The 23,800-nt window shown below is 43.3% G+C and overlaps 1 protein-coding gene across 1 annotated transcript; it reads left to right on the top strand.

Moving 5' to 3' along the window:
* Positions 1 to 13,604: 13,604 nt before the first annotated feature.
* On the top strand, positions 13,605 to 18,939 carry CHST2 (carbohydrate sulfotransferase 2). The gene is made up of 2 exons (XM_043994122.1): positions 13,605 to 13,798; positions 13,951 to 18,939. Exon 2 carries the CDS (start codon positions 14,151 to 14,153, stop codon positions 15,750 to 15,752), a length of 1,602 nt encoding a protein of 533 aa, XP_043850057.1. The 5' UTR covers positions 13,605 to 13,798; positions 13,951 to 14,150; the 3' UTR covers positions 15,753 to 18,939.
* Positions 18,940 to 23,800: the final 4,861 nt, after the last annotated feature.

Genomic DNA, 23,800 nt, shown 5'->3' with positions numbered 1-23,800 from the left:
TCATTCTCCATAATATTGACTTTTGAGGACAAAAGCAAGACTCATGGTCAAGTGTCTGGAAAGTGATAGAGGGATACAGGGAGAAGGGGCCATAAAATGCCCAGAGTATGTTCAGAACTCTTCCTGAAACTGCCAGTTAGAAAATAGCCTAGTGGGGCAGCTAGATGGTGCAGTGGATAAAGCACTGGCCCTGGAGTCAGGAGGACCTGAGTTCAAAATCTGGCCTCAGATACTTGACATTTACTAGCTGTGTGACCCTGGGCAAGTCACTTAACCCCAATTACTTCACAAAAAAGCCTGGCATCGATTAATGCATGTTACATGTAGGCTGCTTAAAAGATCATATAAGATTATCAACACATCAACCATCATAGCAAGCAAACTGGCCAAATCTGCAGCCATGGAACAAGTATTTGTAGAGCTTTGAAGAAGGACATTAATTAAACTTTTATCTGGTCATTCAAAATGGGAAGAAGACAACCACCAAAGATGACCAAGTTGGTATTATCTAACACTGATGTGCCAGTTGTTTATGAAAACCACATTGGTTATTCTAGGTTGTGCAGGGAAAACAAAGTATCAACAACATATAAAATGGAACCGCTCTGTGTCTGTCCCAAGAAACATTTTGGGAAGAACATATCAGAAACTGAGATTGAAGAGGTACACATCTCAAAACATTTACCTGACAAGAAGAATGGAAATGTTGAACAGGTGTTGAGTTGCTGCACCAATCTCACTGCAGACATAATTCAATAAATAAGTGGATCCCAAAACAGTAAGAAAAGTGGTTGCATATTAATTGAGAATAATTAGCTACCATTACAGAGGTAAGCATTTCTGTTAATTATGGATTGTCACTCCAGCTTTCTAGAGATCACCATTCTATCAAGTTGAGTGTCAAGTGTAGCTCGTGTCCCATCTGCACTTGCTGGGTATGGAAATCTGCTAGGTAGTGGTAAAAGAAAATCACCCATAGCTCTCTAATTATAAAGATCAGTTCTGACCCTGATGAACATGGAACCTAAAACTTTCATTACATTACATTTCATTATATTAATCTCTGAGGTACCAGGCAGGGGAGAAGTTTTCAAAAAGCAATAAGGGGAATAGAATAATTGCCCCAAATGGTGGGAAAAACCCCTATAATAAATTGGCCAGTTTATTATAACTCCAGTTTCATTATAGATAACTCCAAATTATTTCATTTCACTGAAATTTTGCTAATTCTAAATAGTGTCCATGATGTGATACGATAGGGAGATGATGTTCTTGGTCATACCTGGGTTGAATTTGATGGCTTTTGAGGTTCCTTCTAAAGTTGAAATTCTGTGCGTCTGTTGGATGAACATGATTAAAGACCTGGGTCATCAGCTAGGGCAGCCAAACCTTATTTGATCCAGTCTAGAGCTCCAGAGATGTTTTTGCATTGTTATTTGCCGTATCGGGATTTGGCCTATGTCATTAAAATGCAGAGCGGATCCCCCTAAGCTCTAAGTGGGACACATTTGCAGAGGAGACTTCTCTGCATAATAAACTATGTCCTAACAATTCGATTGTGCATAAAGATAGACAGTAACAAGGCAAAAAAAAAATAGGAAAAAGAAAAAAAGGAAAGAGTTCAACAAATCAACAAAACATTTTGTGTTTTGGAATAGATGTGGCACATTCTCTATACAGGCTGAAAGGTTGCTCTTTTGAAGTAAGTAGAACCACATGTTATGTCGTGACTAAGAAAAGAAAAATCCGTAGGACAGGGAGGCATCTTCTGAAAACTAATGAGACGTTATGATTTCAGCCAAAATTGTATCCAACTTTTCAGTATATAACCAGACAAGATCTGAGCCAAAGGATGAAGGGTTGACATAAAACTTGGGGAATTCAGAGTCCAGACATTGAGAGATGGAAGATGAACAAAAGAATTCACAACAGAGCTGAAGAAATAAAGTATGGAGACTCAGTGAGTGGAGGGGATAGTTGTGCTTTGCAGGGTGTGTGTGTGTGTTTTATTCAGTCATCTTATCTCCCCAAAGTATAGGCACAATATTCCTGTTGCTCAGTCATGTCCAACTCTTTGTGACCCCGTTTTGGGGTTTTCTTGGCAAAGATACTGGAGTGGTTTGCCATTTCCTTTTCCTTACAGCTGAGGAAACTGAGGCAAACAGGGTTAAGTGATTTGCCCAGGATCAGACAGTTCGTTAGTGTCTGAGGTCAGATTTGAATTCAGGTAGATGAATCTTCCTGACTCCAGGTGCCATGCATTGTGCCACCTACCTTTTAAATTTAATCTTTTAGTCCCTGTATGTGAATGGGGATGGGAATGGGCATGAGGGGGACCAAGAAGTCACTTGTAGAAAATTGCTGTGGCTCTATTGATCAACTGCAAGAATATTGGAAACTCCTTGAAGGCAGGGACCAGTTTATCTTATCTTTTCCAGCACTTAGCACAGCACAGTGTGCTGTGTATAGCAGATCTGTAAATGTTGGTTGAATAGAACGATGAATGGACTTTTAAAAATAGGTAACTACAAGCTACTATTTCACGTCTGACAGTGTACACACTGTGATCCTAACATGCCACTTCTTTTCCAGCTGTAGGAATGGAAGCTGATGCAATCTATTGCAATCTGTCAGAAAGAGCAAATGAGATCAATTGAATTATCTTTCCATTTAATGCAAAGATATTTTCTATAACTTGGGAAACATAAACATTTGGAGTGAAGAGGTGATTTGGGGGAATTTTTGTACAACTGTATTTATTTTTGGCTACTTAAAAATCTCATATCTCATAGTTTCACTCATTCACACACACACACACACACACACACACACACACACACACACACACACTACCCCATCTGTCTGCATGACGGAAAGCTACTTTCTGGTTAGTAAGAGGCCTTCAAGGGGGTAGTCAAGGAACCGCAATGAGCCAGATTGAGGCTGCAGCAGTCTGTTCAAAGCCTGCAGCACTAAACTGACTTGCTAAAGAGAATGATTAGAAAAATACCATCGCAACCTTACATTTAAGGGTTTATTTAATAAGTGCCGGTCTGGGATGGGACCTGGGATTTATTGATATAGGGAACTCTTGGAAGAAGAAACTCCCTCGACAGGAAGTCTCATGTAGGTCATCATCTTCTCTGTAACTTAGAGCTTTGCAAAGTCTCCTGAGTGGTTAAATGATTTTCCTAGGGTCACACAGCCCATATGTGTCATAGGCATGACTTGAACTCAAGCCTCTCAGATTCCAAGGTCTGACGTCTATGCACTGTGCCATACTGCCTATTACACAGTGGATAATAAGAGAAAAATAGTTCCTATACTTAAGGACCCTACATTTTCCCGACATATTTGATTGGTGTAAGTTATAGTATGGATATGGGTAAGAATACTACACACAGCTCAGGGTGTGATGGAGGCAAAGCAGAGATCCCAGAGAAAATCCAGTTATGTAAGTGTTAGGCTCCATAATAAATTTGATAGTGGCCTTTTGGGATTGCATGCTTGTGAAAACTGAAATGAATTATTTTTTTAAAAAATGTGGTATTTGTTCTTGCTCTTAAAAACTTCCTTTTACCTTGTCTTACCTCTTGTGCATTATAAAGAACACTAGGCTTGTTGTCAGAGGACTTGGGTTTGGATCTTGGTTTTCCTTTCACTAGCTATGTGACTTTGAGCAAGTCATTGATCCTCTATAACCCTCAATATAAAACTCTGGATCCTAGATGTAGAACTGGGAAGAGACCTTACAGGTCAAGTCCATCACTTTCATTTTACTGATGAAAGGACTGGAACTCCAATAAGGGAAGTGACTTGCCCAAGGTCACATAGGTAGTGAGTGACAGAGTTGGGATATGAACCCAAGTCCATTTGATTCTAAATCTAGTGTGTGTATGTGTGTATTTGCCATACATAACATGCTATTTATAGGGTGTTTGGTCTTTGTACACCTTAGAGAACTTTAGAAATTAGAGTGATGGATTATTATTGAGTATCCCAACTAGCCTATTTAGATACCCCAGTGTCCCATAAAGAACCCATGTATTCTTTCTTAATTTCAGCATCTGACTTTGTACAACACCATTCTTACATACAAGAATTTGTTAATTTAGCACGTGTGATAAGACCACTATTTACTATGGGTCTTTCCTACTCTCAGACAACAGGAATGCAACAAGGATTAGTTTTTCCCTAAGGGGAAACAAAACTATACATAGGACCTGATTGACTCTTGCCTCCTCTGATGCAGCTATTGACTACCTTAAGGCAAAAATGTCTCCCTGTGCTAGTACAGAGTCAAGACCTCAGATTTGGTGGATGTTTGAAGGTGACAAGAAATCAGTAGACCCAATCCTGCTGACTAGATGCATTCTCATATGTATAAGAGATGGTAGCTATACATACATACATACATATATACATACATACATACACAATAGATAGATGAAAGATAGACAGATAGACACAGACAGACAGACAGACAGACAGCCACAGTATCCTTGAATATTTTTGCTTCACTGGGGGCAAAATAAACCTCCATTTGTTGACTCCTTAATGATCTATGAGCATATCATTCTGTCCCCAAATCAGCATGTACATATTAATAAGATAAAATGACTAAAGTATTTGAAATTTCATAACAAACACAGGAAAGCATTTTCCAAGTCTATGAAATCAACTGGAACCAGATTTTATATTGACCATTTCAATGTGCAAAATGTGAAGAAAAAAGACTTGCAAGTAAAGGGGAAGATGATAATGCTGGAACTTGCAAATTGATGCCAGATGAATTCTGGCTGTGGGGGTGTATAGCATACAAATTTACCATTTGGCCAAATATAATAAAGTGCAAGAAAAAACGTTATGGAAATAATTGTTTCCAGAAGGATGGTTCTATCAGATAATTATATTCAAGTGATTGATGGGAAAATATGAATCTAATTTAAAAGGATACAAAATGATTTCCCATGAAGACTTCTTAGGATCGCTTAATCTCATTTCACCTTTTCTCTCAGTTCTTGGGTGAATGAATGGTGGTGCCACTAACAGAAAGAGAAGAGCAGCATTTGCTCTTCCTTTTGACTATGAATTCACTCTTTTTTGTTGGTGGTATCATCGTTCATTTACCAAATCATTCCTATTTGAAACTTTGCGATTATGAGTCTTCTCTCTGCCTCGGATCACATATTCAATCCATTATAAAATCTTGTGACTTCTACCTCCTCAATATATCTCCTTTATCTCTCATATCTCTCCTTTCCTTTCTACTTCTGCTGATATAACCTATAACCTGGACTCTTGCAACAGTTTCCCAACAGATCTTTCTTTTTTTTTTTCATTCTTTCTTCCCTTCTATCGCTATTTCACATTCATCTTCATTATACCTAGATTTGCTCAGGTTATTCCTTTGCTTACAAATTGTCAGTGATTCCCCATCGCCTCCTTAGGAAAGTGATGACATTCAAAGCCCTTGGTAATATGGTACCATCCTGCCTTTCTAGACTAATTTCTGCAAGAGGCCTTTCCCAGTCTCCGACTCCTCCCCCCACTTAGGGCCTTCCCTCTCAGATTAGCTCAAATTTACCTTGTATTTATTTTGCATGTACATACTTGGTGGGTTTGTTTTTGTTTTTTGGGGGTTTTTTGTGAGGCAATTGGGGTTAAGTGACTTGCCCAGGGTCACACAGCTAGTAAGTGTCAAATGTCTGAGGTCAGATTTGAACTCAGGTCCTCCTGACTCCAGGGCTGGTGGTCTATCCACTGTGCCACCTAGCTGCCCCACATACTTGTTTGAATGTTGCCTCTCCCTTTGGAGAATATGAGCTTCTTGAGGGTAGAGACTTTCCCCCCTTCATCCTTGCCTTTTAGCATGGGACATGGGACAAACCAAGTGCTTAATAAATACTTGGTGGCTTGGCTTGACCACATAAATACACCTTGTCATGCACTTGTATTCTATTCTTTTTTTTGGCAGGGCAATGGGGATTAAGTGACTTGCCCAGGGTCACACAGCTAGTGTCAAATCTCCGAGGCTGGATTTGAACTCAGGTCCTCCTGAATCCAGGGCTGGTGCTCTATCCACTGCTCCACCTAGCTGCCCCACTTGTATTCTATTCTCACCAAATTAGTCTATTGGTTATGAACTGAACATGGTATGAGTAGCAGAGAAGGCCAAAGCAACTCCACTTTTTCTATAGTTCTTCTATCTTGCCCTTGCCCCTGTCTTCAACCTTCCTTACTGCTGAAATGGTAAGGACTGTCCTGTCTATTAGGGTGGGGTTGAAGTGTTTGGGGGAGACTTGGGACCTGGATTGGGGGACTAACTCACCCAAAGAATTGGAGGCTCATCACAAATCTTGTAAATAAAGAGATTTATTAGGAGAGAGAAATATGGCCAGGAAACAGATCACCTTGGTGACTGTCTCATTGGAGTAAGAGAAGACTGGTCTTTGTAACCTTACAAAAGGGAGATGTTAATGCTAAAATTCTAGATAGTCTGTCTAAAATATCTAATGAGTGGTCGCCAATAAATTATAAGCTTTAGCAAGAGTTAGACCTCTAAGCATTTATTAAGGAGAATAAGAATTTGGTAAAGAGAGAATCTAGGCCTTCATCTATCTATCTATTAAAGGGAGAGCACAGTTCTAGCTGCCTTCTCCACCAGAGTCCTCAGGAAAGAGTGAGAGTCAGAGCGCCAGGCTCCCCCTTCTTCCTTCCACAAGCAAAAGTCACTTCCTGACGCTAAAGAAAAGACGCATGGTCTTGCCCTCGGAGACCTTCACCTCACGGTGGAGCTTTTCTACAGTAAGTCTCCAGCAGGTGGCGTCCTTCCAATCGTTACAGAGGGAAGGGTATTGCAAAGAACTGGGAGGGAAATGCAACAACAGAGAGGGGGTTTTGGAATAATGGGGCATCAGTAAGATATGCAGCACTCATCCATATTTTGCAAATCAGTGTACCAGGGTTCTGCTTGGCAACACCCATTCTTGAGGTGGGAGACAGAGCTGCCCCTCCCCTGGGGGAGTTCAAGGATTCCTTGGGGGATTGGGATCTTTAGGTTTCTTGGGAGTCCCCCTGTATTCCCATAACAATAAGAGATAACTAAGCTGGAGAAGAGCCGCTCCTGTTACTAGCCCCAGAAACGGCGCTGTGCAATCAAAGGATACCACCTCCCCATGTCCTACCCTGTGAGCCCCCAGCCCTGTCCAATCCTGAGGTACCCTTTACCTAATTCACCTGCTACCTAAACTGGAACCTAGATATGCTTTGTCTTTTGGGGGGTGTTTCTGCCTGTACAGGGAGGGCTCCCTTGTTGGCAAACTCAACAAACCCTCTTTGGTTCCTAAATTAATGGTACTAGGGTTAGGTCATGGTTTTAGGGTTTTGATTCTAGTTTGGTGAACACTGATGATTTTATTCAGTGGCTCATATTTTTCCTTCTCTGTGCCCTTGCTCATGCAGGAAGGATGTCATCTCTTCCCTATCCCTTTCTGCATTCATACCTATCCTTTAAAGCCCAACTCAAGGGCCACCTCTCCCCTGAAGTCACCTCTGATTCTGCTGGTAATGGCTTCTCCTCCCCCACCACCTCACATCATTTAGCACTTTGTTGTTCACCTTTTTAATGAACTTATCTTGTATTGTATTTTTATAGCTTTTTGTGCACGAGGTTTATTACTCTATTAAACTCTAAATCCCAACTAGGGGAAGAATCCTCTTTTCTAAACTTTGTATCTCTCCACTGCCTACACTAGTACTCTGCACGCAGTAGGTGCTTAATGAATATCACTGAATTGAAAGATGATGTTTTCTGAGACTGCAAAATGCCATATAAATAGAGTATAAGGCAGTATTTCTGTGGCTACCCGAAATAATTGGAAATTCTAATCTGGCATCCCTGCTTACCCCCAAATACACAGAAAAACAAGACAAAATCTGGTGGTTGCATTATAGAATCTTTTGGGGATCTGGACCGACGTAGGGGTTTTTTGGGTTGATTTGTTCAACTTGAGCAACTAAAGTTCAACAGTCCTTTTCACATTTAGTACTCTTCTGGAGAGCTTATATTCAAAGATTATACTTAAATGTAACTATAAAATTGACTGATGAATAATAGTGAAAACAGCAACATTTTAAACTCAGGAGAGTGTTCCAGGAAAGGCAGCCTCTAACCCATACAAACACAAGCCAGCAGTATGTGCTTTTATTTATTTATATTAAAATTTTAGCAGCTTCCATTTTGACAGCTAGATTCCATTTGGAATCTAGTCCTCATGAGACAGGCTAATAACACAGTATGTATATCTGTTTTCTCCATATTTTAGAACATGGCAAAAGTCCTCAATTCTGGTGCTTCCTGTTTACATATATTTTAGAACATCTACTTTTTTTTGATGGGGCCATAGTTCATTTTCACTTGGAGGAAGGTATTTCCCCCATTTTACATATGAATGTCAGGAGGCTTAGTGATTAAGAAGATGATAAGGTATATAAAGCTTTTTACTTGTGTCGGGGTTGTTGGAGGGTACCTTTGTCCTTTCCTCCTTTTAGTGCTTTCTTGAGGCTCATCTGACTTTTAGGACAATTTGCATGGATTGGTCCTTGTTATTGGGGAGCATGATGGGAAATGGAAAGGAAAATGGAAAGGGGTTTTGTCCTGTCTCAAAAACAATTCAGTGGGAAATGCTGATCATGTAGGGGGCATATTGTCTGAATTCAAAAACTAGATGAAAAGGGAATGGAATTATTTTCCTTATTTGATATCTTTTTCCTGATCACTTTCAAAATTTGGTATTTGTCATCAGAATTGTTAAATTTAACTATTACATGTCTTGGAGTTTGCAGCATAGATTTTTTTTCTTGAAGTGATCTGAAATCTTTTAATTAAAACTTTGTTTTCTGTGTTCAGAAGCCCTGTACAGTTTTATTATTTCTTGCACATCATTAAGATTTTTAAAAACTTATGTTCATCTAGGAAATTTTTGATCTTTAAATTGCCTTTATGTATCCATCCTCTGTTTAAAATTAGTATGTTTTCCTTGCATAGATATAATTTTCTCTTAATGTTGTTTTTGTTTGTTTCTCTTCTTTCAGATTGTCTTTTAGTTCTGTATGTTTGTATTCCCAATAAGTTGTTTTCTTTTTTGTTCTTTTGGCAAGGCTCACTATCATGGATTCAAGTTTTTCTATTTTGCCAATTATTTCTTCTGTGTGTGACATAAATTTTGCTTTCATAATTCTCATTTCTCTTTTAAACCATTTAGGAACATCCTTTCATGGTTCTTTGACTTCTTGGAGAATACACAGGGTCTGCTGCCTCAATCAAATGTTGATTAATTCTCCTTTATCTTGCAGTATTCATTTAGAGATGTTTGGACTCATTTAGTTATACTGGAGTCCATCATTCCTATTGTTTCTATATTCTTCCCTGTTGGTTTATCTGCTTATGCTCAAGGTTTTAAACTGAGTTTTCTTCCTTCTGTGATCTTTGGTAACTTTAGTCTTTTCCCTTACGTTCCTCTATTGCTTACTTTCTGACACCTCTTTCATGGTGGATCCTTTAGGGCTGGACCTCAAAGCTGTCTTAGTCTCTTCTCATTCTGAAAGAATTTGTTCCAGCTACAATCCCTGACCCAAGTGACTTCTGGGGGAATAACAGAACTGGCCTCAAGTGGATGCCAGTACCCTTTCCTTCAGGCATGGTGTAGACTCAACCTCTTGCTGGCATTCTGCTTCATTTCCCTTTGTTCTTTAATTCTCAGATCAAGTGCTGCTACAGTGTAGCTACTGCCACCTCAGATAAAGGATACTTCTGCTGTCAAGAGGGAGGGCTGGACACCTTTGGTTGGGAAGGATAGGTCAACAAGCCTTAGAAGGTTGTACTGAACTTTTGGGGCCCTTCTGTAAGCCTGAATAAGAGAAGTTAGAAATGTAATAACTAATTCAGGGGTATAACAGTCCAGGGCAACTATAAGAGCTATTGTTGTTGTCGGTGCTGCACCGAGTTGCCTTGTGATGCCACATGAACCTAGAGCAGAACCGTAAAAGGAATAGAAGACGAGTGAAGGGTGTCCTGGACTTCCAACCAGAAATTTCTTGTTCAAGGTTAGACCTGTGGGTACTGGAACACAGGACCATGATGTGGAGGAACAAACCTTACCCTTTACTGAGTCATGCGGACTGTGCAGGTCCAAGGGAGGGGGGATCCTTAACTCTGGCAACCCCAAGATCTTTGTCAGTCGAGTAACAGGTTTAGCCCTAGTTCTCCAGGGAAAGGTGGGACTCTGAGAGGGCAAAGCTTTCTTGACTCTATTTTCCTGACTCCAGAATAAGTCCTTTCTGCTTTCTTTGCTGCATGGATTAAGCTTGTTTTATGTTCCATGCTATGTTCCTTGTTAACTCGGCACTGGCAAGAGTGTAATTAATATCCCTCAGGGAGAGCCAGAAGTGAGCCAAATGTAGATGTTCCCAGGCTTACCCTGGAGGGGGGGCACAAGCCAAAGCATAACATTTCTTTTTTAAAGCCTCTAAGATCTCAACTTGAGTCCAGAGTTATTTTCTTGTGGTTCTTGAGCCATAAATTTCTGGGCTGTGGTAGAACGAGTCCTGGAAGTGGAGTCAAGAAAAACAGGCTTTAGCGCTACCCATCTCTGCTAACTGGGTGACCTTGGGCAAGTAATTCATTTGTAAAATGAGGAATTTATACAAAAGGATCTCTAAGATATCTTGGGAGGCAGTTTGAGGTGACATAAGGAGCACTAGATGGGGAGGCAGAGCAGCCTCAGTTTGAGTCCTGGTTTCTAGGCCATTAGATGTGATTTTGGGCAAATGTTTTCACCTGAGCTCTCCTATTTACCTCTGTGTCCTTGGGTAATCCATCCAATGTGCCTCAGCTACAATCTTATTTAAAATGTAATAATACTACTTGAAATACCTACCCCCACAGGATGGCTCTGAGGAAAGCCCTTTGTAAACCTTCAGATATATCTTATTAAAAACAAAAACAAACCCCCAAAACATTCCTTGCTCTATTTGTCTCTTTGTCTTAGTTCTCTCCTGTGGCAGTAAAGCTCTGGTAAATGGCTCTAATAATACTTCATGACCCTGAGCAGGTCACTTAAACTCCAGGTCTATTTTCTCATTTGTAAAAGGGATAAATATGTAAACGCATTATAAATACTTTCAGGACAACTTCCTCTGGTGTAAGGAAGGTGCTTTGTAAATCTTTAAGTGCTATTGAAACGTGAGCTACTAACATCACCTCTGGAACAGGCCATATTACTTTATTTGGGCAGAGGTGGGGGGTGGTGGGGGTGGAGGTGGGGAAGGAAGAGGTCAGCCTGGGAGCTCATTGGCATAGGAAACTCCCAGTGAGTAAACTACCTGGATTAAAGGAGATTGGCACCTGTTTTGCCATTTATAATCTTAGAGACTTGCCTGAGGCACTAGAAGGTTAAGTGAGGTAATGAGGCTTCTCATATTAACTTATTAACTAAAATAAGTAGAACAGTATTTATGCTGAAAAAAAGTCTCTCTTCCCTACCAAAATAGTAAAACACTGCCCAGTTCTTTCTGAATGAGAAGATGCCCCTCTTCCTTTTCCCCCAAGAACCAAGGAATCCAGGAAGTGAAGATTTAGAGAAAACATGAAAACAAACACACACAAAAAAACCCCATGAGAAAACAAAGGAGGTGAGACCCTGACAACCACTACTTAGAAGTAGATTATGAAAAGGGCTGAGAACACTAAAGAACCTCCCTCTTGAACACTGAAAAGGAGGGTATTTTTTCATACCTGAGGTCACATTTAATAGCAATCATAATTTCTCATATTTAATAATAGCTCATTTCTGAGTCACCTCTGAGACATATGGGCTGTGTGACCCTGGGTAAATCATACAACCGCTAAGTGCTCTGTTTTAGTTGAAGAGGTGAGTATTTGAGTAGACAGAGGGCGTTTCCCCACGGGGAGGTAGGTCCCTATACTAATGCAATCACAGGTCTCTATTCTCATTCCCATTCATTTCTATAACTCCTTAAGCTTTGCAACAGACTTTCTTTACAAAAACCCTGTGAGGTAGGTGGCACAAGTATTAATTTCCCCAATTTTACTTATGAGGAAACAGACAGAAGTTGAGTAAATTTCACTGGGTCACACAGCTAGTAACTCTGTCTTCGGCCTTGTAAGCTGCCTTTGTGTGAGTGACTTAAAAACCAGCCAACACCAGCTTGCTCCCCTAAAGGATGGACAGGAGGCAACGGAGCTGCAAGACTGAGCCCTTCTGAGCCCGGGGAAACGCAGGAAGTACTTGGTGATAGGGATTTAAAGCTGGAAGGGACTTTAGAGGGGAGTGAATCTGACAGGTACGACCAGGTGAGACCTATGTGGCAGTGCTGGAGGTGGGGGCGGGGAGCTCTGGGACAAACTTTATCCATTCTTTTGTAGGGCAAGGAAGAGATGAAAGCAGGTGGCACTGTGCCAAGGGTAGTGGATTGCTGGCTCAGAGAGACTCGGCTTCTATCTTGGCGTTGTCACTAACTCGCTGTGTGACCTTGGGCAAGTCTTTCTCCTTTCCTCCTCTGTAAGGCCTAAGATCCTTTACAGCTCCCACTTCCCCTGGCAGCGTTCGGATGCCTAGTGCCCTTTGCTTGGCAGGCTCGGAGAAATGACCGGAGGGCATGGCATCTCGTGTCAAAGAGAGGGGCGCAGGACAGTGGCAGTGGTACTCTCAGCAGCCTCGGCCCCGGAGAACACCCAGCAAGTAGCGGCAGCGGCTTCCGGGGGGCCTTGGCCCCCGAGCGGGTACAAACCTCAAGCCACCACTGTAGAGCCGCCGCTTGAGGAGTAGAAAAGCGGCGGGGTGGAGGGGGTGGAGGGAGGTGGGACCCTGGCTGGGTGGGAGGAGGAGGGCATGTGAGGCTAAGAGGAGGAGTTGGGCCCGATTGGCAGTCGCTCCCACCAACCCGCTGCGAGTGGGGAGAAGCGATGCATAGACTGAGGATAAAGCTTGTTGCAGCCACTCAGGGACCGGGGAGTCGGGTAGCATCCTTCGGTGCTTCGCTTTCGTTCGGCGGCCAAGGCTGCCGTCTTACGGAGACCTCGTTGGTCAAGAGCAGCCAGCACCGACGGGGGAGGGGAGAGGAGAGGAGAGGGAGCTCTGTGGTCGGTGCCCGGGTCCTTCGCCCAGAGGCGCGCCTGCATGGAGCCCTCCAGGCAGCCAGACACTGCAGAGCGGCGGGGGCCGCCCGCGCTGCCCAGCCGGGCATCCTCCTGAGGATGGAAGAGGAAGCTGCCGCTGCCGAGGCACGCTGTCTCCGGTCCCCGGCTCTCGCCGCCGTCGCTTCCTCCAGGAAGATGAGTCGCTTCCAGCCAAGGAAGGGGAGGGAGAGCCCGAACGGCACATTTCTCGGGGGGCTGCGGCCAGTCTAACCGCCGCTGCCCGGCCCCACCACCTCTTTGGCCCCCTTGGGGAGCAGAGGGAGTGCGCATTGGGCTGCGGGAGCCCGAGAGGAGTTGCGGGGACGCCGCCGGCCGCCGGGGAAGGGGCACAGCGGGCACTTTTCGGAGCGCCAGGCGGGTCGCCGCGGCCCCATTAAAGTTTGCCTCCTCGCGCCTCGGGGCGTCCGGCGCCGATCGGAAACTCTTTGCAGCTCAGGGCTGCCGCTGGCCGGCGTGTCCCTGGGCTGACCTGGAGGTGCGCACCCGCTCCGCAGGGTAGGAGGGAGGCGCGGAGAGAAGCCAGCCGGCCAGCCGGGCTTGGATCCGGGGCCGCTCGGGGGAAGCCCGCACTTCCAGGTGAGCGGGCTCCAAACAAAGAGGGGGCGGCCAGGGGCGGAGGCGGGATTCGGGGCGCGGAGGGCTGCGGGCGGGCGAGGGTCGGGGGAAAGCGGGAGCTGCCCGACTCCCCGGTGCCAACCTCTCCTTCCTCCCCTTGCCCCCTCCTACAGACGCTCCCCGGAGCCGCTGCCATGGGAGATACAGCGCCGGGAGCCGGAGAGCAGCCGCCGCCGCCGCCTCCAGCCTCCGCGACCCCGAGCCGGGGCTCGGGCCCCCGCCGCAGCCGCAGCCGCAGCCGCCGCAGCCGGACCGCGTCGTCTCCGCCCCGGGAAGGGCCTCCGCGGGACCGCCGGGCCGCGCCGCGCCTGGGATGAGCAACAGTTCGGCCCGCGCTCTGCCTCCGGGAGGGAGCCCCTGGCCCCCGGCGGCGGTGCCTCGGCCGCCGTTGCTGCAGCTCCGGCCGCTGTCCCCCGGCGCCCCGGCCGCCGGCGGCCTCTCTCTCTTCCCCCCGTGGCCGAGGCGCCTGGGCCGGCGCTGGCCCTCCTCGCCGCTCGGCATGAAGGTGTTCCGCAGGAAGGCGCTGGTCCTGTGCGCGGGCTACGCGCTGCTGCTCCTGCTGACCATGCTCAACCTCCTGGACTATAAGTGGCACAAGGAGCCGCCGCAGCAGTGCCGCGGGGAGCCCCCGGGGGCCGTGCCGCCCCCGGCCCGGCAGCCCGGCTCGCCGGCGCGCCCCGACCTCCGCTCCTTGTACCGCGCGCCCGCCGCGGCGGCCGCCCCGGGCAGCGCGGGGCCCGGCCCGGGGGGCGGCGGCAACAGCAGCGGCCCCGGCGCCAGCTCCGGCCCGGCCCGGGGCCCCCGCAAGCGCCAGCTGGTGTACGTGTTCACTACGTGGCGCTCGGGTTCGTCCTTCTTCGGGGAGCTCTTCAACCAGAACCCCGAGGTGTTCTTCCTTTACGAGCCCGTGTGGCACGTGTGGCAGAAGCTGTACCCCGGCGACGCGGTGTCCCTGCAGGGCGCGGCGCGGGACATGCTGAGCGCCCTCTACCGCTGCGACCTCTCCGTCTTCCAGCTGTACAGCCCCGCGGGCAGCGGGGGGCGCAACCTGACGACGCTGGGCATCTTCGGGGCCGCCACCAACAAGGTGGTCTGCTCCTCGCCCCTGTGCCCGGCTTACCGCAAGGAGGTGGTGGGGCTGGTGGACGACCGCGTGTGCAAGAAATGCCCGCCCCAGCGGCTGGCGCGCTTCGAGGAGGAGTGCCGCAAGTACCGCACCCTCGTCATCAAGGGGGTGCGGGTCTTCGACGTGGCCGTGCTGGCCCCGCTGCTGCGGGACCCGGCCCTGGACCTCAAGGTCATCCACCTGGTGCGGGATCCCCGGGCCGTGGCCAGCTCCCGCATCCGCTCCCGCCACGGCCTCATCCGGGAGAGCCTGCAGGTGGTGCGCAGCCGGGACCCGCGGGCGCACCGCATGCCCTTCCTCGAGGCGGCGGGACACAAGCTGGGCGGAAAGAAGGAGGGGCTGGGGAGCGGGCCGGCGGACTACCACGCCCTGGGGGCCATGGAGGTCATCTGCAACAGCATGGCCAAGACCCTGCAGACGGCTCTGCAGCCCCCCGACTGGCTGCGGGGCCACTACTTGGTGGTGCGCTATGAGGACCTCGTGGGGGACCCGGTCAAGACGCTGCGGAGGGTTTACGACTTCGTGGGGCTCCTGGTGAGCCCGGAGATGGAGCAGTTTGCCTTGAACATGACCAGCGGCTCGGGCTCCTCCTCCAAGCCCTTCGTGGTGTCCGCTCGCAATGCCACCCAGGCAGCCAATGCCTGGAGGGCTGCCCTCACCTTCCAGCAGATCAAGCAGGTGGAGGAATTCTGCTACCAGCCCATGGCGGTGCTGGGCTACGAGAGGGTCAACAGCCCCGAGGAGGTGAAGGACCTCAGCAAGACTCTGCTCCGGAAACCCCGGCTCTAAGACAGGGTACAGGAGGGGAGATGGGACAGGACTCATCTCCTACCCGGAGGCCCGCCCCCACAGGACCTCCTGAGAACCTTGTGGGCACTGGAGGATCACGGTGCGTCAAAAGGACGGCCCAAGACCTCCATCGGGAAGACTGAGTATTCTCTCTATAATATATAATATAAATAATTACACTCACACTTGCTATGAATGTTTTGAGTCATGGGGTTTCAAGGAACAGCTACAACGGGTACATCCCAGAAGAGGCAAGACTTGAAAGAGTTGGCAAGTTTCCCCTCCCCTCCCTTCTCTTCCTTCCTTCCATGCCATCCCATCCCCCCTCACCTCCTTCCGTTCGGAAGTGGGATGTTGTTCAAGTTCTCAGCAACCAAAATCTTGTTTACAAACTTTCTGTGGTGTCTGTGGTCATGTAAATGAACAGCTTGGATTTTGGAGAGAGGGTGGGATGGGGTTAGGGGTAGGGAGTTCAGGGAGGGTCTGGAGCGCAGGGGAGAGGCAGAAATCACAGATTCGTAAATCTGAAATGGACTTTTGTGGAAAAAGTGAAGGTTACATGTGATTATTAATAAAGAATAATAAATGATATTCATTTTTTAATATCTGTTTTGGTTGCTTTGGAATTATCAGTGTTCCTTGTCCAGTGCAGCTACAAATAACACTTGCTTTTCTGGGTACCTGTCCCACGTGGGAAGCCAGAAGGATTGCCTGGGGGAGGAGGGGGGAGGCTAGAGGCAGCAATTGCTTGGCGACTATTCCTTGCCCAGAGCTGGGAGTCACTTTCTTATAAATAAATCATGCCTTCTGTCAGGCCCCAGTTCCAGCATTTGTACACAAATTCACTAATACAACCCACCCCACCCCCAAAACCCTAAAAAAAAAATAGAGCAAATCAGTGGAAAAGTACAGCTCCTTCCTTCTTGGTCATTCATCTAAGAAGGAAAGTACAAAAATTCCTGTGATTTCCAAAAAACTGCTTTGGGCTATCACGGTGTTAAGATTTAATACCCCAGGGGACTTATTTTCTGTCCAGAGCTTGGCACAGAATTTGGTCATTTGATATGATGGATGTCAAAGAAAGTGTGTGATTGAAAATCAAAACACAGCCAGAGAACAGAACAAAACCTAAAAGTTGGAGTGTTGGGAAACTGCATATATATGTATATATGTATATGTATTTGTAGGTTTTTTTTCCCTTTCTTTTCTACCATGGAGGTATCCTCTCTAAGCTGAGGGGTCACTGAGAAACCTGGATCTGGAGTGTGTTTGTTTCTCCTCTTGACAGTCAACATAATGAGGCATGGGAAAGAAAGCAATGGAGTTGGATCGAAAAAGCATCAAGTTATTCAGCTTTTTCTTTTCCTTCCCATCTAAAGGAGTGTGTGTATGAATTTATCATGCATGGCTTGTTTTGGTGCCAGTGGGATGCGTTACTTTCTTCACATTTATCACACAAAAAAGTATAAATTTGCCAAGGAAATGGTAGGCCACAGAATGAGGCTTTAGTCTGAACTTATTCAGTATTCAGTTTTCATCCTTCCATATTTTAAAATGAAAACATGGGTTAGTCTGTTTGAATTTTAAGAGTCTAGAATTTTACTTGGAGAAAAACATTGTATCTTTTGCAGGGGTAATAATGTAGCTCTAATTCTACCCCCATTTGGGGTTTATATATCCCTTCGTACTATCAGATTATGAAATTTAGGCATATAGTGGGGAAAGTAGACAGATTTGAGGTATCTGATGTTAAATATAGTACAATTTCAATATCCTCCTACCCTGATTTCACTGTAATTTATTATGAGACCTCTGGAAGAAAGCTTGGGCATATTCTGTTAGCTGCTGAGGATTTCTTTTTAGGGAGAAAACAGATAGGAAGCGTAATGTTCTTGTGAAGATATCTATTTGAACACAGGGATGACTATTAAGTGTATAATTGTAATTATGTGTGGAATCTAATTGTACTATTAAGGATTTCCAGATAAAAAAGAATAAAAAGGGAAATCAGGTATTTTCTCAGAAAGAAGATTCTTTTTTTAACAGGAGAGAAAAATGATCTAGAGAAAAAACATGGTCATTTCTTAATTTGTCCAGCAGCTTACGGCTTTATCTTTATTATACTAGATTGCATATAGAATGCTTTGATTCTTGGTTTTCATAAAGAGCAGCACCAGTAAATGCATTTGTGACACTTTTAATTTAAAAACACTTTAAAATTAGATTAGCACGCAATAAATAAGATGAATTGGTATTTGATGACTGCAGATGGCATCATTTTAGGAGGGAATCAAGGGAACATCATTAAAGAGCAAATGCTTTTAATCAAAAATGAAGACTACTCAAATTTTTGTGTTGTGTTGGATTCAAGAAATCTGACCTTAACCATTTGATATACTAAAATTCATATTGTTTTTATTGAAAAGGATTTTAGAAAAATTTTTTGAATCCTAATTATGACACCAATTATGACTAAAAGCTCCAGTTTTATTAAAGTTGTATTCTAGCAATTTTGCATTTTATAACATCATAGGGAGTAAGTAGTCCATAGAAAAGACTGAGCCCCTTACTTGCTAAATAACTTTGTAACCTAAACATCAACGGTCACCACACACCTCCAATATTTAAAAAAGTTATTTTCCTTTTAAAAAATATAACTTCAATTTTGTTCCACCACCCCAACTCCCTTGTCTTAGCTACCTTCATATATTTGTAATTTGGAAAGGCACACTGTCTCTTTTAGAGGTTTGTAGGTAGCTATGAACTAGGAGAATGGAGTCTAGAACAATGGGGTGGTTGCCTATAACAAAGACTAAGCCAATCATTTCTAGGACATTCAACTCTCATGGGATTGGGGAAGGTCCAAGAAATTAATTGTCCTTAACTTATATTCATGTAGTAATTTAAAGTTAACAAGGCACTTTACCTCCATTATCTCATTTGATTCTCAAAACAGTTTCCTGGGGATAGTTGCTACAGATGTTTTAAGCCCCTTTTAATATATGATGAAACCAAAGTGTAGGAGGTTAAATCATGTGCCCAAAGTAACGACAAGTAATTGTCAGAGATAGATTTTTGAACCCATGTTTATTCTGATTCCAGGTCTGGACTACTCTCTCTTTCCATGGTTCTGTAGTACTAAAGTAATAGCAAATTCTAATAAAAATACCTATTCTGTTACAATGAATCTGAAATAAATTAAACATTTTTTTGGTTTTCTTTTAGCATTTGTTTAAAAAATTGTTGAGTTCCAAATTCGCTCCTTCACCTCCCCCACCCATTATGAAGGCAAGCAGTATCATATCAATTATGCATGTGAAGTCATGTAAGACATATTTCCACATTAGCCATGTTAAAAAATACCAGAAAAATCAAGAAAAAAAAGAAACTGAAAAATTCTGCATTCAGAGATCATCAATTCTCTCTCTGGAGGTGGATAGGATTTTTCATCAGGGGTCCTTTGGAATTATCTTGGCTCGTTGTATCAATCTGAGTAGCTACATCTTTCACACTTGATCATTGTTACAATATTGCCATTCCTGTGTACAATGTTCTGGTTTTGCTTATTTCAATGGCATCGATTCATAAAAAGTCTTGAAATATATTGTAATAATTTAAAAACCTACTATACTAATGTGATTATTGTTTGATGGAAATGTTCTTTTATGGGTGTAATTTTAAAAATTCCATTGTCATTTTTTAAAGACTGCCTGCCTCTGCCTCCTCACCCCCCCAACACCCGCCCTCCACCACTTCTTCTCAACCATCTCCTATTAACACATACACACATTTAGTAATTTTTTGGGGTGAGGGGCAATAAGGGTTAAGTGACATGCCCAGGGTCACACAGCTAGTAAGTGTCAAGTGTCCGAGGCTAGATTTGAGCTCAGGTCCTCCTGAATCCAGGGCTGGTGCTTTATCCACTGAGCCATCTAGCTGTCCCCACATAAGCACATTTAAACAAAACAAATCACATTGATCAAAGCTGGTAATGTTTGCTAATCCATGATCCCAGAAAGTCAGAGTTGCCGTAAGTAGGCTGAAGTCTCAGCTGGTCACTGCATTGGTCAGAGGTCTGAAGCTATTAACTATTCTCTCCCCTCTCCCCATTTTCATGGTAATTGTTTTTCTGGTTTTACTTCTTTTTTTTTTTTTTAATTCTCTGCATCAGTTTATACAAATTGTCCTAAATTTCTCTGAATTGTAAAATGTTGTCCTTTTTGTGGCACAACAGTATTCTATTCACCACCACCACCACAAGCATCACCATCATTGTTAACATTTTAAGGTTAGCAAAGCACTTTTCATATATTATCTCATTTATTTCATATATATTTTAGAAATATACTTCATATATTATCTCATTGTATCCTCATAACATTGTGATATAGGTGTTATTATTATCCCCATCTTACATATGAGGAAACTGAGAGAGATTAAAAATTTACTCAGTCACAGAGTTAAATAAGTGTCTGAGATAGGATTTGAACTCAAGTCTTTCTGACTCCAAGTCCAGTCTGCTATCTGCTGCAAATTTATTTGGCAGTTCCTCAAATAATGGGCACCCAAAGAACTAAAAGAGTTCTTTGTAACTACAAAAATACAGGTATACGTATGCACATACGTACATACATACATACATATATACATACAAGCAAATGTATACACACTATATGTATATATGTGTGTGTATACATACACACACACACACACACACACACACACACACACACACACACACCCCTTTATCTTTGTTTTCAAGTTTATTTGTGTAAATACTGGATTAAAGAGTATGCATAGTTGTGTTGGTATTGGTGTTGGTTTTTTAGTATAATTCCAAATAATTTTCCATAATGACTGGACTAATTTGCAACTTCACCAATAGTGCATTAAGTATGTTTTTCTTTCTTTTGTCCCTCTACTGTTCATCAATTTCTTAAGTCATCTTTGCCAATCTGCTGGTATGAGGTAAAACATCAGTATTGTTCAAATTTTCATTTCTCTTAATATTATTGATTTGGAGTATTCTTGTAGTTATTGATAGCTTTCATTTCTTCATTTGAAAACTGTTAGTATCCTTTCACCACTTATTAGGAAACACCATTAACTTTTAATTTTAAAATTTTAAATCCTCCACATTAGAAAGATCAGTGAATTTGGAACAACAAGACCTGGATTCAAATATGCCTCAGTCATTTATTGGCTAACCTACCTTGTGCAAATCACTTAATGTCTTTCAATCTGTTTCCTTATTTGTAAAGTGAGGGCAATGGACTAAATTATCTATAATATCATTTCCAGCTCTAAATCCAATGTCCATATGAAGACATAATGTTGAACAATCCTTATTGACATTGTAATGAAACTTTAATTAGAAACAGGTGCCTGCACTTATTATGCTATGAGATGACAAAAGTTCTTTTAAACAAGGGCCAGTATAATGATCCTACTACTGGGTACCAGTAATGTGAGAATGGAAGTTCCTAGAGGATGGGGACTTTTTAATTTTCTTCTTGTATTTCCAGCTCCCAAGTCACTAACATAGCAGGTGCTAAATAGATGTTTATTGATACTTAATTTATTAATTGTATGCACCAAGGTGGTGGTGGGGCAAAGCCAGAATGAAATGTCCAACATACCACAATATTACCAGAAGAACATTTTGTGGTATCAGAAGATTCTAAATAAAATAGGTCATCAACTGGGAAATAGCTAATAAATCAAGGTATAGGAGTGTAATGGAATATTGTTATGCCAAATGAGGAATGCAGAAAAATCAGGGAAGATTTATATGAACTGATACAGAGTGAAATTAGAAGGAGGAAAACGATGTATGCAATTTACAGCAGCATACATGGAAAGAACAATAAAATGCAATGGAAATGTGTGTAGTTTTAATGACCAAGTTTGGCCCCAGAGAAGGGTAGAGAAAATGGAATTCCCTTCATTGCAGATGTGTTGATTTCACTAAATTGCTTTTTATTTTCACATTAAAAAAAAATCTTTGTTGCAGCTTTCTTGGAGGATATGTAGGGAAGAGAGATATGTTCAGAAATGGATAGGTGAAAAACCAAGGTATCAACACAAAATAAGAACTATATAGATAGAATTTTTTTGAAAAAGAAATTATGGAATATAAGAAAATGATATATAAGAATATCAGACAATTATAGAAAAGGGGATTATTTTTATGAACTGATACATAGTGAAATAAGCAGAACCTAAAGAACAGCATACAAAACGAAAGGACTGTGAATGAAAAGATCCCTACAAGGGGCAGTTAGGTGGCTCAGTGGATAGAGCACCGGCCCTGGAATCAGGAGTAACTGAGTTCAAATCCAGCCTCAGACCCTTGACACTTACTAGCTGTGTAAGTCACTTAACCTGGGCAAGTCACTTAACCCCAATTGCCTCACAAAAAAAAAGAAAGAAAGAAAAAAAAGAAAATATCCCTACAACAAAGCCAGACTGAATAATCCAAACACCAGTGATGGTCCTGGGAAATAGAGAATGAAATATAGATTCCTCTTCATGACAGAGAGGTGGGGGCACTATTATGGTAGAATGTTGTATATATTATCAGATCAGTCACTCCATCTGGTATTTTTGTTTAATTGTTTTTCTTTGTTACAAGGATAGGTTCTACTGGAGATGGAGTGTGGCAAGGAGTCTTTTTCTAGAAATGACCATATTGGAAAGACAAAATGCATCAATAAAATATATTTAAAAAAACCAGGAATAGAATTGTAATCTTCTGGGTAATGGTATTCCCTTCATGTGTTCCAGGGGTTCTTATACCTGGATTAATACTTTTACTGTTACTAAGTGATTATGTGATCATGACCAAGTCAGTTCCTCTCTCTAAGCCCCAGTTTTCCCATCTGTAAAACAAAGGGGCTAGAATAGACACCCCAAAAGTTGTTTTCAAATCTGAAAAGAGATTATCTAAATTTTCCAGAGGAAATTCATTTTTTTGTTTTGTTTTTTTTAGTGAGGCAATTGGGGTTAAGTGATTTGCCCAGGGTCACACAGTTAGTAAGTGTTAAGTGTCTGAGGCTGGATTTGAACTCAGGTCCTCCTGAATCCAGGGCTGGTGCTCTATCCACTGAGCCACCTAGCTGCCCCTGGAAATTCAGTTTTAAAATTTTTCTCAAGGGCCATTAAGTCCAAGGGTAATTCAACTGGAAAGTGTACCTACATACAGAACTCTACCCAAAGGAAGGCTACAGAGCCATGCTTCTGCCTTAGGCATTTGTTTATTGCTTTTGATGTTGTGAATGAACTCATCAGTCATGAGAGGAGGATGGTGACCTAGGTTGGAGTCACACAGAGGAGTGGACACTCCATATTGAGCCTGGTATGTTGTATATACAGAACAAAGTGAAGGTCTGGGCCATTACATCTCCATTCTGACCCCTGCCAGCCCAGTCTTGAGTTTCTGTGGAACACAGTAACTACTGCTGCCAGCCAAGTAAGTTGTTGTTTCCTGATTAATTGAGGCTTGGGAGAAGCCATTAAATTAATGTTCTCTGGGCAATGAGTTAATACTATTTGCAAAATTCAGTTCCTAGAGATTACTTCAAAACAACAAAAAGGTGAGAAAAAAACCTTTTGTATTGCCACCATAGAACAGAGAAGCATCAGTTCACTTGGTCCACACTTTAGTCTCAGTTTGGTGTTTTGTAGGCTTAAAAAAAGAAAGTAGCATCATCATTTCTGTCTTCTTGTGTGGTGCGGTACAGATCTTAGCTCCAGATCTTAGCCCAAAGATCTTTTTTAGTACATTTTTGGGTCTCATAAGATGAAGTTGCCAATTATAGAAGATGATATGACAGTTGTCTGATGGGAACCCATGTTGCCCATAGAACAGGTTCAAAATGACAAAAGAAATTTTAGGAATGACTTTCTGTTTGTGACTGGGGCAGAGGCAGGGGTGTCTTTAGAGGGTAAAGGGCTAGTTTACTCATCCCCTGTGCTGTCAACCTGCAGGAAAAGACTTTTCAAATTTGTCAAAGGTCAGAGATAAGGAAATTTTTATTAATTTTTTC

The sequence above is a fragment of the Dromiciops gliroides genome, chromosome 3 (genome assembly GCF_019393635.1).
Source record: "Dromiciops gliroides isolate mDroGli1 chromosome 3, mDroGli1.pri, whole genome shotgun sequence".
Lineage (NCBI taxonomy): Eukaryota > Metazoa > Chordata > Mammalia > Microbiotheria > Microbiotheriidae > Dromiciops > Dromiciops gliroides.
This window is presented reverse-complemented; position numbering and strand designations above follow the sequence as displayed.

Excerpts from the sequence above, each read along its gene's own strand:
- CHST2 (XM_043994122.1), top strand. The coding sequence starts at position 14,151 with ATGAGCAACAGTTCGGCCCGCGCTCTGCCTCCGGGAGGGAGCCCCTGG.